This window comes from Panthera tigris, chromosome D2 (assembly GCF_018350195.1).
Source record: "Panthera tigris isolate Pti1 chromosome D2, P.tigris_Pti1_mat1.1, whole genome shotgun sequence".
Taxonomy (NCBI): domain Eukaryota; kingdom Metazoa; phylum Chordata; class Mammalia; order Carnivora; family Felidae; genus Panthera; species Panthera tigris.
In genome coordinates, this window is record NC_056670.1 from 86,230,259 (window position 1) to 86,242,857 (window position 12,599).

At 54.7% G+C, this 12,599-nt stretch overlaps 1 protein-coding gene across 4 annotated transcripts in view; it reads right to left on the reverse strand.

The window, feature by feature from the left end:
- The window catches only part of CFAP46 (cilia and flagella associated protein 46), a 95,315-nt gene that overhangs the window by 42,659 nt on the left and 40,057 nt on the right, over nt 1-12,599 (reverse strand). For all 4 annotated transcript variants that reach the window (XM_042960133.1, XM_042960132.1, XM_042960134.1 and 1 more), the window contains exons 25-29: nt 7,478-7,562; nt 5,158-5,296; nt 4,628-4,811; nt 957-1,116; nt 452-657 (exon numbers count right to left, since the gene is read on the reverse strand). In XM_042960133.1, the coding sequence (XP_042816067.1) occupies nt 452-657; nt 957-1,116; nt 4,628-4,811; nt 5,158-5,296; nt 7,478-7,562 (774 nt within the window). The remainder of the gene's footprint in view (nt 1-451; nt 658-956; nt 1,117-4,627; nt 4,812-5,157; nt 5,297-7,477; nt 7,563-12,599) is intronic.

The window sequence follows — 12,599 nt, forward strand, 5'->3', positions numbered from 1 at the left end:
GCCCGTCCTTCCCGCAGCCAAGGTTCCCAGCACATTTCTGAGGGGGGCGGGTACTGCCCGCAGGAGGTCCTCAAGAACCAGAGGCTCCAAGAGCTTCCCCGGGTGGGGGGCCCTGTAAAGAGATGGTAGGGACAGGCCGTGCACAGAAGGTTCTGGAAGCCCAGCGGCAGGGCAGCTCAGGATTGCTGTGCCTGGGCCACCGAGGGGCAGGGAGATGCAAACATGGGCCAGCCGGCCGCTCCATTTGCACGGGCTGCGGGCACCCCCGCCGGGGAACTTCTGGGCGGACGGACAAGGGTGCTGGGTGGGTTTCGGAGACGAGTGGCCTTGGCCACCGGAGCGGGCCTTCCTTGAGGGGTTTCTCGAGCAGGTGAGGCCCACGGGCTACAGGGAGAGGCTCGGACTCCCGTCAAGAGCTGGGGACCCAGGAGGGAGCAGCCTCGTGCCTCACCTGCCAGATGCGCTTGAGGAACGTGTAGGCCATGAGGCAGTAGTCCTGGTAGCTGGCCGCGCTCGGGGACACCATCAGGGCCAGCAGGGTGTAGGTGCGGGCCAGGGCCTCCAGCTGCCTCACGTTCCAAAGCTTCTCCAAGGAGACTGTCCCTGCAGCCTCGGACACTGGACTTTCAGGGGCTGTCTGAGTGGGCAGCTGTTCCTCTGCAAGACAGGGGTGCCCACGGCCATGAGCATGTCCATGCTCGGATGGCGTGGGCCCTTCTGAAGGGCACCTGGGGGCACGGGCGTCCAGGGCTCCTCCCCCAGCCAGCGGACCATAGGGCTGCCCGCTGGGGGCTGCAGGTCCCGGTGGGGGCCTTGAGGACACGCCCGTCCCAGGCAGGAGGGAGCCCCCCACCCAAGCGCCCCGGTGCCACGGGGAGGGCGTGGCCCTGCGCACTGAGCAGCTGACCGTGAACCAGAGCAGATAACCACTGAGGGGCGTCCGAGCCCACCCTCACCTGCCAGCTCAGGGGCGTCCCTGGCAGGTGTCATCGCCAGCAGGATGTGAATCGCCCACGTCAGGTGGAAAGTTACGTCCTCCATGGGAAACTGTTTGTCATACAGCCACTCGCTGAATTCCAGGATGTATTCTACTTTTTGCCAGTCACTCTCCGGCTTCTTTGGGATTAAACAAAAAGGCCAGAAGGGGTATGTGTTCACTCCTCAGGGTCCCAAACGCTGGGACTGAGCGCATCGCCGCAAGCGGGCGGAGGGCTCTCAACCCACCTTCGCGGCGCGGGATCCTCTGATGGGACCCAACGCCGTCCACACTCGTGCACAACCTTTCCGTTGCTGACGGTCTTGTCACGAGACCAAAGCCGGGCAGTCTCCGGGCCCCCTTCCCACCCCGCTGCGGGCGCCCGCCGGCCCTCCTGAGTCTGCCTGCCTTCGGTCTGTGCTCAGCTTTGTGCCTCCCCGGGCACTCATTCAAATGTGTATGCGAGGCTTTCTCTGGACGGGTCTGTGGTTACCCAGGGCTCCGGGGTCAGGGAAGAAGGCTGTTCCATCCAGCATGCAGCCCCAGAACCCCGCACAAAGTGAGTCGAAACTCACTGCACGAGGGACAGGGCTGCCGCTTCCCACCCCTCCTGGAGCAGAGACAGCCCAACTGATGTCTGGTCCACCTGCAGGGCCCCGCACGCTCGCCCCAACCCCACAGACCTCGCCTGACACCCAGGCCGGGGGGGCCGCCATCCGCGGGCTGGGAAAGGCAGGACAGAGGAGGGTGGCGCTGAGGAGCAGGCGTTTGATTCTGGGTGTCGGGCTGGCACGCAAGAAGACAGAGGGGGACGGGCGACGGGTCATGGGAGGTGAGGTTGGAGGGGGGTCCAGGCCAGACACGAAGTTGTGAGGAGACTCAGGGTAGAGGTGGGGTTTGGCTCTGGTTGAGATCACTGGCGGGGGTGGGAGGGGAGTCGTGGATGGAGGGATCGGAGCCCTGAGTCCCGCCCTCTCCCCATTAAGTGGTTGGCGGTGGCGGGGGGGGGGTGGCTGGGCTGGGAGGCAGGGGGACCTGGGAGCCCAGAGAAGGAAGCCAGTCAGGGCAGGGGCAGGTCGGGGAGGGGGGGGCCTCAGGGTGCCCACGGCGGTCTTGGGGGCTTGGCAAGAGCTTTGCAAGGGAGCTGGGGGGTGCCAGAGCCTGGGTGGGGTTTATGACGGACACCATCTTCTCAACGAATGGTGTTGGGAAAACGGGGCGCCCTCACGCTCACACCAGTCACAAAGTATAACTCAAAATGGATCCAAGACTTGAATGTAAGAGCTGAAACAATGAAGCCGTTACAACAAATACAGGAGTGGATCTTCGTGACCTTGGACTATGAGATGGCTCCGGGGACACAGTCCATAAACACAAGCAACAAAAGAAACAGAGTGGACTTCATCAAAACTACACACGTTTGTGCTATAAACGCATCACCAACAAAGTGAAAAGCGCTTGAAAAGACAACACACATTTATGAATCTCCTATCTCATCAGAGGTTGTGCCCAGGACACATGAGGAAGTCCTACAACTCAACAATAAAAAGACAAACAACTAAATTAAAAAATGGACAAAGAATCTCAATAGACATTTCTCTGAAAAAGATAGACAGGGGGCACCTGTCGGTTAAGCGTCGTACTTCTCAGCTCAGGTCACGATCTCACGGTTCAGTTTGTGGGTTCGAGAGCCACTGTGCTGACAGCTCGGAGCCTGGAGCTGCTTCGGATTCCGTGTCTCCCTCTCTCTGCCCCTCCCCCGCTCACACCTCTGTCTCTGTCTCTCTCTCTCTCTCTCAAAAAGTAAATAAACATTAAAAAAATTTTTTTTCAGGCTAAAAAGATAGACAAATGGCCAATACATGCATGAAAATACATTGCTTTCTCTCTCTCTAAAAAATAAATTAAAAAAGGGGGGCACCTGGGGGGCTCAGTTGGTTAAACATCTGACTTCGGCTCAGGTCACAATCTCACAGTTTGTGAGTTAAAGCCCCGCATCAGGATCTCTGCTATCAGCACAGAGCCCAGAGCCTGCTTTGGATCCTCTGTCTCCCTCTCTCCCTGCCCCTCCCCCACTCGTGCTTTTTCTCTCTCTCTCAAAAATAAATAAACATTAAAAATAAATAAATAAATAAATAAATAAACATTAAAAAAGAAAGAAAAAGAAAATACACACATGTGTGAGTCACCCGGGAAGCACAAGTCAAACCACAATGGGACAGCACCGTCTCCCCCAGGACACTAGGTCAGAAAGCCAGGGGGCGGTGAGGGCCAGGACGCGGCCACACTGGGGCCCTCGCCACTGCTGGTGGGAAAGAGCTCTGGAGAGCCGTGACCGCCCCTCGGAAGGTCCAGTAGAGCTCCCCGGGCACCTTGCATACACTGCTAGGTCTGTGCCCGGGAGACACGAACGGGGCGTCCGTGCAGCGTCATTCACAAGAGCTAAACTTGGGAACAACACGCACACCCGTCAACAAAACGTTACCTGACAACGTCTGCACACAGTGGATCCTTACCAGCCAGAGAAATGGGTGAAGCTCGGACACGGCCATAACCCAAGACAGCCTGGACGCGTTATGCCAGATGAAAGACGCCAGGCACAAAGGACACATCTTGTGCGACACATGCAAAACAGACAAACCCACACAGACAGAAAGCGGACTGCCGGCCGGCGGTGGGTGAGGGGACGGGTGCTAATGGGCCAGGTTTTCTGGGTGGTGGTGAAGCGTCCTCAGACCGATGGCAGTGATGGCTACGTGACCCTGTGAGTTCGTGAAGATACACCTTGCACCCCAAGAAACCAGAAACGAGGAACGAGGGGACTTGGGGTCGGTGGGGACAGACAGCCTTTGCAAGGAGCCTGGTGCCGGGGAAGCCTTTCCCTGCAGGGTGGGGTCCACACTGCCTGGTCCCTTTGAGCCCGGTGGGGACCTAGGTCCCAGGAGCCTCTTCACTGGCCGCTCAGCGCTGACCACACAGAGCCTGTGTTTGGACCCAGAGCAGCGTCCTGACCAGTCCCCAGCTAACTCCTTCCCGAGGGACACAGCACCCCTGGCCCCGTCGACAAACCTCACGGCAGGATTTGCTCCATGAGAGACACTCCGAGTAACAGAAAAGCCCCGTCAGTTACCTGGCGCTGGTGGTGTCCTCAGGACAAGCCCGGGGCCGTGACTGAGGGGCGGCTTTGTCCCCCAGCAGAGCCCCCACCGGCCGTGGGGCCACGTGGAGGCGCCGTCCCCTCCCCAAACCTGCCCTGCTTCACTCCAGGTGCATGGAGACGAATGTCTGCCGTGATTCTCGTCGTGGGGAGAGAGCCCGAGACCCCCGAATCGCAGAAGGCGACACAGCCTGCTCCTCTGTGCCCGGTCCGGCCTCGGGCACCCCCTCTTTGCGGGCCTCACCCCCTCCCCCACGACCGTCCCCCGGGGCAGCAATGCGGGCGCTGCACCCACGCAGGGCCTCTCCCTCCACGCTGGAAGGTGCCACGGAAGACAGGGGTCTGTCTGCCTGCTGCCCTGCGCTCGTCAGAAGGGCGCGTCCCCTCCCTGTGGCTGCGCCCCACGCCTCCGCTGGGCCAGGGGTTCCCCAGGCCTCCCTCCTCGGGCCCGCATCTACAACTGAGAGGCTGACGTCGCGAGCACCCAGGCAGACCTGTAGGGCTTGGATGGCGTTGTGATAGCAGGTCAGCTCGCCATGCACACTCCTGGAGTTCAAGGCCAGACGGTGCCACATGTGTGCCAAGTAATCTTCACTTTCATCTTTGAATTTCTGTATTTCCATCGTAAAATTCTGGCCAAGTTTGGCCTTCACGATGACCATGTGTTTGAAAATTAGGCTTAAAAAAAAAAAGCAAAAGAGAGAAATTAATGCTTGAACTGAACGGTAAACAATTAAATATATAGAAGGCACCCAAAACTAAGAAATGTTTGTCCATTTTCCTACTTACAGAGACAAAACAAGACGGAACCTGAGTTACCTGGGGGTTTTTGGGTTGTGTTTTCCTTTGTCATGACTTGTGTGTGTTTTAAGTCCCCTCCCTTCTTGTGTTGAATTCCCAGAGGGGAAACGGAGTCGCCAGTGGAGATGGGAGGGTGGGGCAGGGGGGCAGATGCAGGTGGGGGGGCCCCCGGCGGGGCGGGAGGGAGGGGGGGACGGGGTGCCCGGGAGGGGGGAGCGCTCACAGGCGGTGGGCTGTCCTCGGCAGCACCCGCACAGCCTCGTCCAGCACCTTGAGGCCCCCCTCCCAGTCGCCGCGGTCCGCGTGGCAGTGAAAGAGCAGGCCGTAGAGCGCGGCGCGCAGCGTCAGGTCGTCCTCGGCACCTGCGGCAGGAGAGGTGCTCGGGGCTCCGAGAAGGGGCAGCTCCAGGCCGCCCCGACCCGCGGGCCTCGGGGCGCCACAGGGAGGGCTCTCGGCACCACGTGAGAGCCCGGAGGCCGCGGACGTCCCTGAGGGCGGCGTGCGCCCGGTTTGTCGCGTGCATCGGCGACCCCGCGGGCCTGACAACGACCCCCGGGCCAACGCGACAGCTGTCGGGTCGCGGGGGAAGGGGGGGCAGGGCCGCACGACAGCAGTCCTTTAGGACCGGCCGCGCCGAAGAGGCTCGCGAGGGGCTCGCTGTCCCCCGGGCTGCCCCACTGCTCTTCCTGCCTCCGCGTGGCTCACCTTCGAGGGGTGCCTCCCGAGCGCCCCCACCCCCTCTCCGGCCGGGCCTCCACACCCTCCACACCTGAGCTGGCTCAGACTTTTGGTTTTCCGAGCCCTGTCTCTGTTTCGGACTCCCGTTACTTTTCTACCTCGTGAGGGAAGAAGAATCCTTTCTGGAAAGCCCTGACCCGCACTGCCGGGCGTGGCTGCTGGCCAGGCCCGGCAGGTGGCGGCATCGGGCCGATGGACGGAGACCACGCCTTCCTGTTGACTTGCCGCCAACCGTGCCACTGCGCCGCCCAGCTTCAGCGCCCCCCTGTCCCGTGTAAGCAGAGGCCCGGTCGCGGGTACGGGGCCCTCAGCGGCAATAGTTTACATGGGTGACCGTGTAGCCTTCTTGTCCTGTTTGGATGTCAGAGCAGCCGGGAGAGCAGGCCCAAGGACCCGGCCACACACACGGCCACACGGCCAGCACAGCACACACTGCCCGGGACCTGCGTGGCCTCTGCACCGCCAGTGCTGGGATCTCAGGACACAGGTGTCCCTGCGTCCACACCCAGGAGCAGGTGGATTCAGGCACGTGACTGGGTAAGCCGGTCGACCCCGATCAGCTCGGGGGCCTCACGGTGGGGCGGCGAGGACCGCCAGCGTCTGCCATTTCAGTCCCGACTGGCTCAGGTCCTGCCCTTGGCTCTGCATTTCTTTGATCTGTGCCAAGGAGCAACATCCTCCCTGGTCTGCCCTCACGGTCACTGTCACCGTCACCGTCACGGCTCTGGACCGTCCACCGCTCTTCCGGTCCAGTCCCTCCCCTCAGGCACTGCAGCTGTCGTCGGGGGGCCTGTGCGCCGGGCCCCCTCCTGCTCCACCCCTTCCCCGCAGGTCCTTCCGGGCGGGGCCTCGGGGTGGGGTCGCCACCAGGGAGGAAAGTGCTGTGCGGAGTCAAGCCTCTGGGCGCTCGCCTGAGTCTGTTCCCACAGCACGGCCCGTCCTGACCAACACGCCTGCGTATCACAGAAGTTACTCACTGACTCACTTTAAGAAGTAATCTTCCCACGAAACACCTGCTTGGCTCAATCGTACTTTCCGATCTTCCCCCTACAATCTGCCTTTTTCGCTACTAGTAAACTGACCTATTTGATCATTTCGGTGTGTGGAGTTCAGCGTGGGCGGGGCCTGCACAGCCCCCCCCCCCCCCCCCATACTCCACCAGGAGCCTCGATCCGCGGCCCGGGCTGCCGTCTGGAGCGTGGTGCTCAACGCACTCTTCAATCACACACGGTCCTACTGTCTGCTCATTATCTTAAATCAACTTTATCACCCAACAGACACGCAGTACTCGGGGAGGGGGCCCGCTGCCCCAGCCCCCAGCATTTACGCCCCCAGTACACACTGAGACCTTACAGTAACAGGAATGATGATGTTTTAGCGGTTAATCATCATTTTCTTTCTTTAAACATGAATTCTTAAATACGGTCTTACTGTTCTAAGTTCAGTTTGTGTTTTGCTTCTGCTTTGCAGGAGTCTGTCTCTACGTTGGCTTTGGAAGTACAAGAACACGACTTATCTGCCAGAGTGACCCAGAGGCTGGGCCTCCCGGCGGCCACCACAGAGACGGCCACCACCCGCCCAGAGCCCTGCCCGGAACCCAGGCGCCGGACGAGGGGGCCTTCCGGGCTTCGGTTTCCCTGCGCACAAAGTGCAGGTTCCAGGAAGTTGTTCACAAACAGCACTCTGTGCCCGTCACACAGGAGCCGTTACTGTCGTGATGAAGCGGTCTGTGCGTTAGTGCAAGGAATAACAGCGCGCGGCACCTCCCTTTCTCTGTGCTGCGGCCGCGTCTCGCGCCTACAAACCTGGGAGAAAATGCCCTTCGGGAGTCCCTCCGCTTTGGAAGTCCGCTGTAGGCCACTGGTGCAGAAGCAGTGTTTTTCCTTTTCCCTAAGGTGAAAGCAAAGAAACCGTGCAGATATCGCAAAGGTGCAATTTATTCTTTCACCATTTTGATTTTTATTTGCCTCAGTATCTGAATACAGAAACGGAAGCCAAGTTCCTGAACCACTAAGCCACAAACACTGAAGTCACATCTCACCCCTAAGGAAAGGCCCCCCAGTGCACACGAGAACATGCACAGAGACTGCCTCACGCGGCCTGCACCCTTTCTAATGACGCAACACATCCAAATCAGTGTTAGAGCTTGAAATCAACGGGACCAAAAGCACATTAGAAAAGACTTATAGGGGCGCCTGGGTGGCTCAGTCGGTTAAGCGTCCGACTTCAGCTCAGGTCATGATCTCACGGTTCACGGGTTTGAGCCCCACGCCTGACTCTGTGCTGACAGCTCGGAGCCTGGAGCCTACTTCGGATTCTGTGTCTCCCTCTCTCTTTGCCCCTTCCCGACTCATGCGCGTGCACGTGTTCTCTCTCTGTCTCTCTCAAGAATAAATGTTAAAACATTTTTTTAAATAAAAAAAAAAAATAAAATCAGATGTGAAAGTAGGACTATTATGACCTTGGAGAGATAAAAAGGATTCTAAGAGAAGGCTCTGGCCTAGCGCATACTGACAAATTAGATCTAGAAGAAATGGAAAAATACTTTAAAACACACAATTGCCCAAGCTAACTCAATAAGAAATGGAAAACGTCAACAAACTTAAACAAGTAGAGACTGAATCAGTAATCAGAAATCTCCCAATAAAGACAAGTCCTGGACGCAAGGCTCATGGGTGGATTCTACCAAACATGTGAACAATTGGCAGTAACCCTCCTCAACTTCCAAAAACCGAAGAGGAGGAAATGCTTCCGTGCCAATTCTGACGCGATTCTGACACCAACGTTACTTTGATAGCAAGTCCAGACAGAGACATCACAAGAAAATTACAGACCAAGACAATACTCTATGACTATAGATGCAAAAATGCTCAACAAAATTTAACAAATCAAATCCAACAGCATAGTGAAAATATGATTCACCATGACCACGTGTATTCCCAGGAATACAAGGGTGGTTCCACGTAAGACCGATCAGTGTAATTAATCCAGCACATTAACAGAATGAAGGAGAAAAACCACACGATAATCTCAACCGATGGAGAAAAGGTATCTGACAAAATCCAACAACTGTTCATCATAAAATCTTAGAAAACTAGGAATAACAGGAAAATTGCTCAACATATAAAAGGTATTTATGAACAACCCATAGCCGACGTTGTGCTCAACAGTGAAAAACTGAAGCTTCCTGCTAAAATCGGGAAAAAGATGAGGGAGTTTCAGCATTTTACTGGACATTCTAGCCAGAGTAATAGACAGAAAACAGGATAAAAGCCAGCCAAACTGGAAAGGAAGAGGTAAAACTGTCCCTATTCACAGATGATACGATCCTAGGTATAGAAAATCCCAAAGAATCCCCAAGAAAACCACTAGAGCAAATAAATGAATGTAGCAAAGTTGCAGGACACAACAATACAACAATCAATTGTTTTTCTATGTACCCGCAGTGATCAGTCTGAAAACAAAACCAGGAAGTGCTGTGGACTTCACTGTGTCCCTCCATTACCAAATTCCCATGCAGAAGCCCTAATCCCCAGTGCGCTGATATTTGGAGATGAGGTTCTTAGGAGGTAATTAGGATTAGATGAGGTCATGACGTAGGGTCCTCATGATGGCGTTAGTGTCCTTATAAGATGAGACACCAGAGACCTTGCTGATCTCCACACACCCCCAAACGAGGAGAGAGCAAGAAGGCAGATGTATACAAGACGGAACAAGGGCCTGGCCTTACTGGCTCTCTGATCTTAGACTTCCTCCCGGACTCCAGAAGAGTAAGAAACAAATTTCCACTGTTTAAGCCCTCCAGGCACCCAGCATTTTGTTATGGCCGCCTGAGCTGAGACAAAAAGCAATTTCATTTATACCATCACCTAAGAGAATTAAATGCTTGCAAAGAGGTGAAAGACATATATGTTGAAAACTATGAAAACATTGTGCTGAAAGAAAGTGAACAAGGTCTGTATGAATGGGAAGACATCACTTGTTCATGGATGGAAAAATGTTAAACTGTCCACAGCACCCAAAGTGATCGATAGATTTAATACGATCCCTCAAAATCCCAACACCCTTCTCCAAAGAAATGGAAAAGCCAAACCCCAAATTCATGTGGAATTGCAAGCGGCTCCAAGTAGCCAGAACAACCTCAAAAAAGATTAATAAAGTGGGAAGGCTCACAATTCTTGACTGCAAAATTTACCACAAAGCTACAGGAATCGAATCAGTGTGATCCTGGCACAAGGACAGACATATAGACCAATGGAATAAAACAGAGAGCCCAGAAATAAATTCTCAGATACATGGTGAATGACTTTTGACAAAGACACTAAGATCATACAACGGGCAAAGAACACTCTTCAGCAACTGGTGCTGGGTGGGGCTCCTGGGTGGCTCAATCGGTGAAGCGTCCGACTTCGACTCAGGTCATGATCTCACCGTTTGTGAGTTCAAGCCCTGTGTCGGGCTCTGTGATGACAGCTCGGAGCCCAGAGCCTGCTTCGGATTCTGTGTCTTCCTCTCTCTCTGCCCCTCCCCTGCTCATACTCTGTCTCTCTCTAAACTAAATAAACATTAAAAAAAAAACTGGTGCTGGGAAAACTCGATTTTCACAGGCAAAGAAATAAAACTGTCCCCCTATCTTACACCACATACTAAAGTTAACTCAAAGTGAGGGTGGGGGAAACCTGAAACATAGGAGCTAAATCTATAAAACTCGTAAAGAAAACATTGGAAAAATTCTTCATGACGTTGGATTTGGCAATGACTCCATGGATGTGACACCAAAAACATAGGCAAAAAGAAAAATATAGTTGAACTTCGTCAAGATTAAGAACTTTTGTGTGTCAAAGGATACCATCAAGGGAGTGAAAAGGCAATCAAATGAATGGGAGAAAAAAATCTGCAAATCTGATGTTTGATAAAGAATTAATATCCAGAATATATACAGAACTCTTGCAATTCAACAACAACAACAACAACAACAACAACAACAAAAATCCAAAAATGGGCAAAGGACTTGAACAGACATTTCTCCAAAGAAAATATGCGGATAACTAATAAGCACATGAAAAGATGCTCAAAATCATTTGTCATCAGGGAAATACAAATCAGAATCACAACGAGGGGTCTCTTCACACCTACTGGGACGGGTATAAGCTTTTTTTAAATCGGAAACGAGTGTTGACAGGATGTGCAGAAATTGGAACGCTGCTGGTGGGTATGTATAATGGAGCATCTGCTTTGGAAAACAGCTTTGCATTTCCTTCAAAGGTTAAACACAGAAGTGCCATATAACCCAGCCGTTCTGCTCCTAGGTGTGGACTCAAAAGAACTGACAGCAGGGACGCAAACATATGCGCACACTCATGTGCGTAGCCGCACTATTCACAGCGGCGGAAAGGATGAAGCCATCACGTTCAGCAACAGACGAGTGGATAAACAAAATGGTGTCCGTCCACACAACGGAGCGTTGTTCGGTCACAAAAAAGAAGGAAATGCTGACACCTGCTACACGAACCTTGATGACACCGTGCCGAGTGAAATAAACCGGACACAGAAGGACCAATGCTGCGTGATTCCTGTTCAGTGAGGAACCTAGAGAGTCTTCCCATTCATAGAGATGAGAGTGGGGCTGTTGTTCCATGGGGACGGTTCTTGTTGGGGATGATGAAAAAGTTCCTGGCACAGACCCTGGTGATGGCCATAAGACACTAAATATAATTAAGGTCACTGAATTATATACTTCTGAGTGGTTAAAATGGTAATTATATTAAGTATATTTGATCACAACTTTTTAAAAAGCCCACCGGAAAGAACTGAACTTTAGGTGAGTTTTATAAATGTCTAGACCCGGGCTGGGCAAATTTTTTCTGTAAAGTGCCAGAGAGCAAGCAATTCTGGCTTTGTGGGTCACAGGGTCGCTGTCACAATCACTCCCTTCTGCTGTTGTAGCCAAGCCACAGACAATGTGTAAATGATCAGGCATGGCTGCGTCCCAATAAAACTTTATTTACAAATATAGGAGACAGGCTAGATTTGGCCCCTGGGCGGGGGTTGCCCACCCCTGGCTTAGGCCATCAGAGGTCATAAATATCTTTGTAAGAAAATAGGAAGCATCAGCCAATCTCTTCTATGAGGCTCTGATTTTCAATTTTCTTCTTGCTGTCTCTTGAACAGCAGTCTCCCCGACCAGAGACAGTCTTGGGGATTTTACGCACAGCTGTGGGCCCTCCTGCCACAGGCCTGGCTCTGGATCAGCACAGAGGGCGGCTCCCCCATCTCGTCCTGTCCCCCCAAACCTCCCCCAGCTTGTCCTGCCCCCCAAACCTCCCCCAGCTCGTCCTGTCCCCCCAAACCTCCCACAGCTCGTCCTGTCCCCCAAACCTCCCCCATCTCGTCCTGTCCCCCAAACCTCCCCCAGCTCGTCCTGTCCCCCCAAACCTCCCCCATCTCGTCCTATCCCCCCAAACCTCCCCCAGCTCGTCCTGTCCCCCCAAACCTCCCCCATCTCGTCCTGCCCCCCAAACCTCCCCCATCTCGTCCTGTCCCCCCAAACCTCCCACAGCTCGTCTGGCCGCCGGCCTCCGAGGGCTCTGCTGGGCCCCGGACTGAGGGCCCACGAAGCTCCGCCCACGGGCTCTACCCTAGACCGTCTGACCACGGACCTCTGTCTGTCAAAGCCTTTGACCTGCAGACCTTCCCTTAGAAAAAGGCCCTGCTGAAAACTGCAGGTTTAGGTCTGAGCCTGGCCTTCTTGGGCGGACGGGAAAGGTGCTGGAGTCCCCACGGGAAGCCGAGTCCTGGGGCACAGGACACACGTGGTCAGCAGGCGGGACAGCCCTCACTGACCTCCGCATGCCCTCTGAAGCCGGGTCTGCGCCCAGGTGAACAGAGGGGGCCAGCCGCGGGCGGTGACTTACCAAGACCACACAC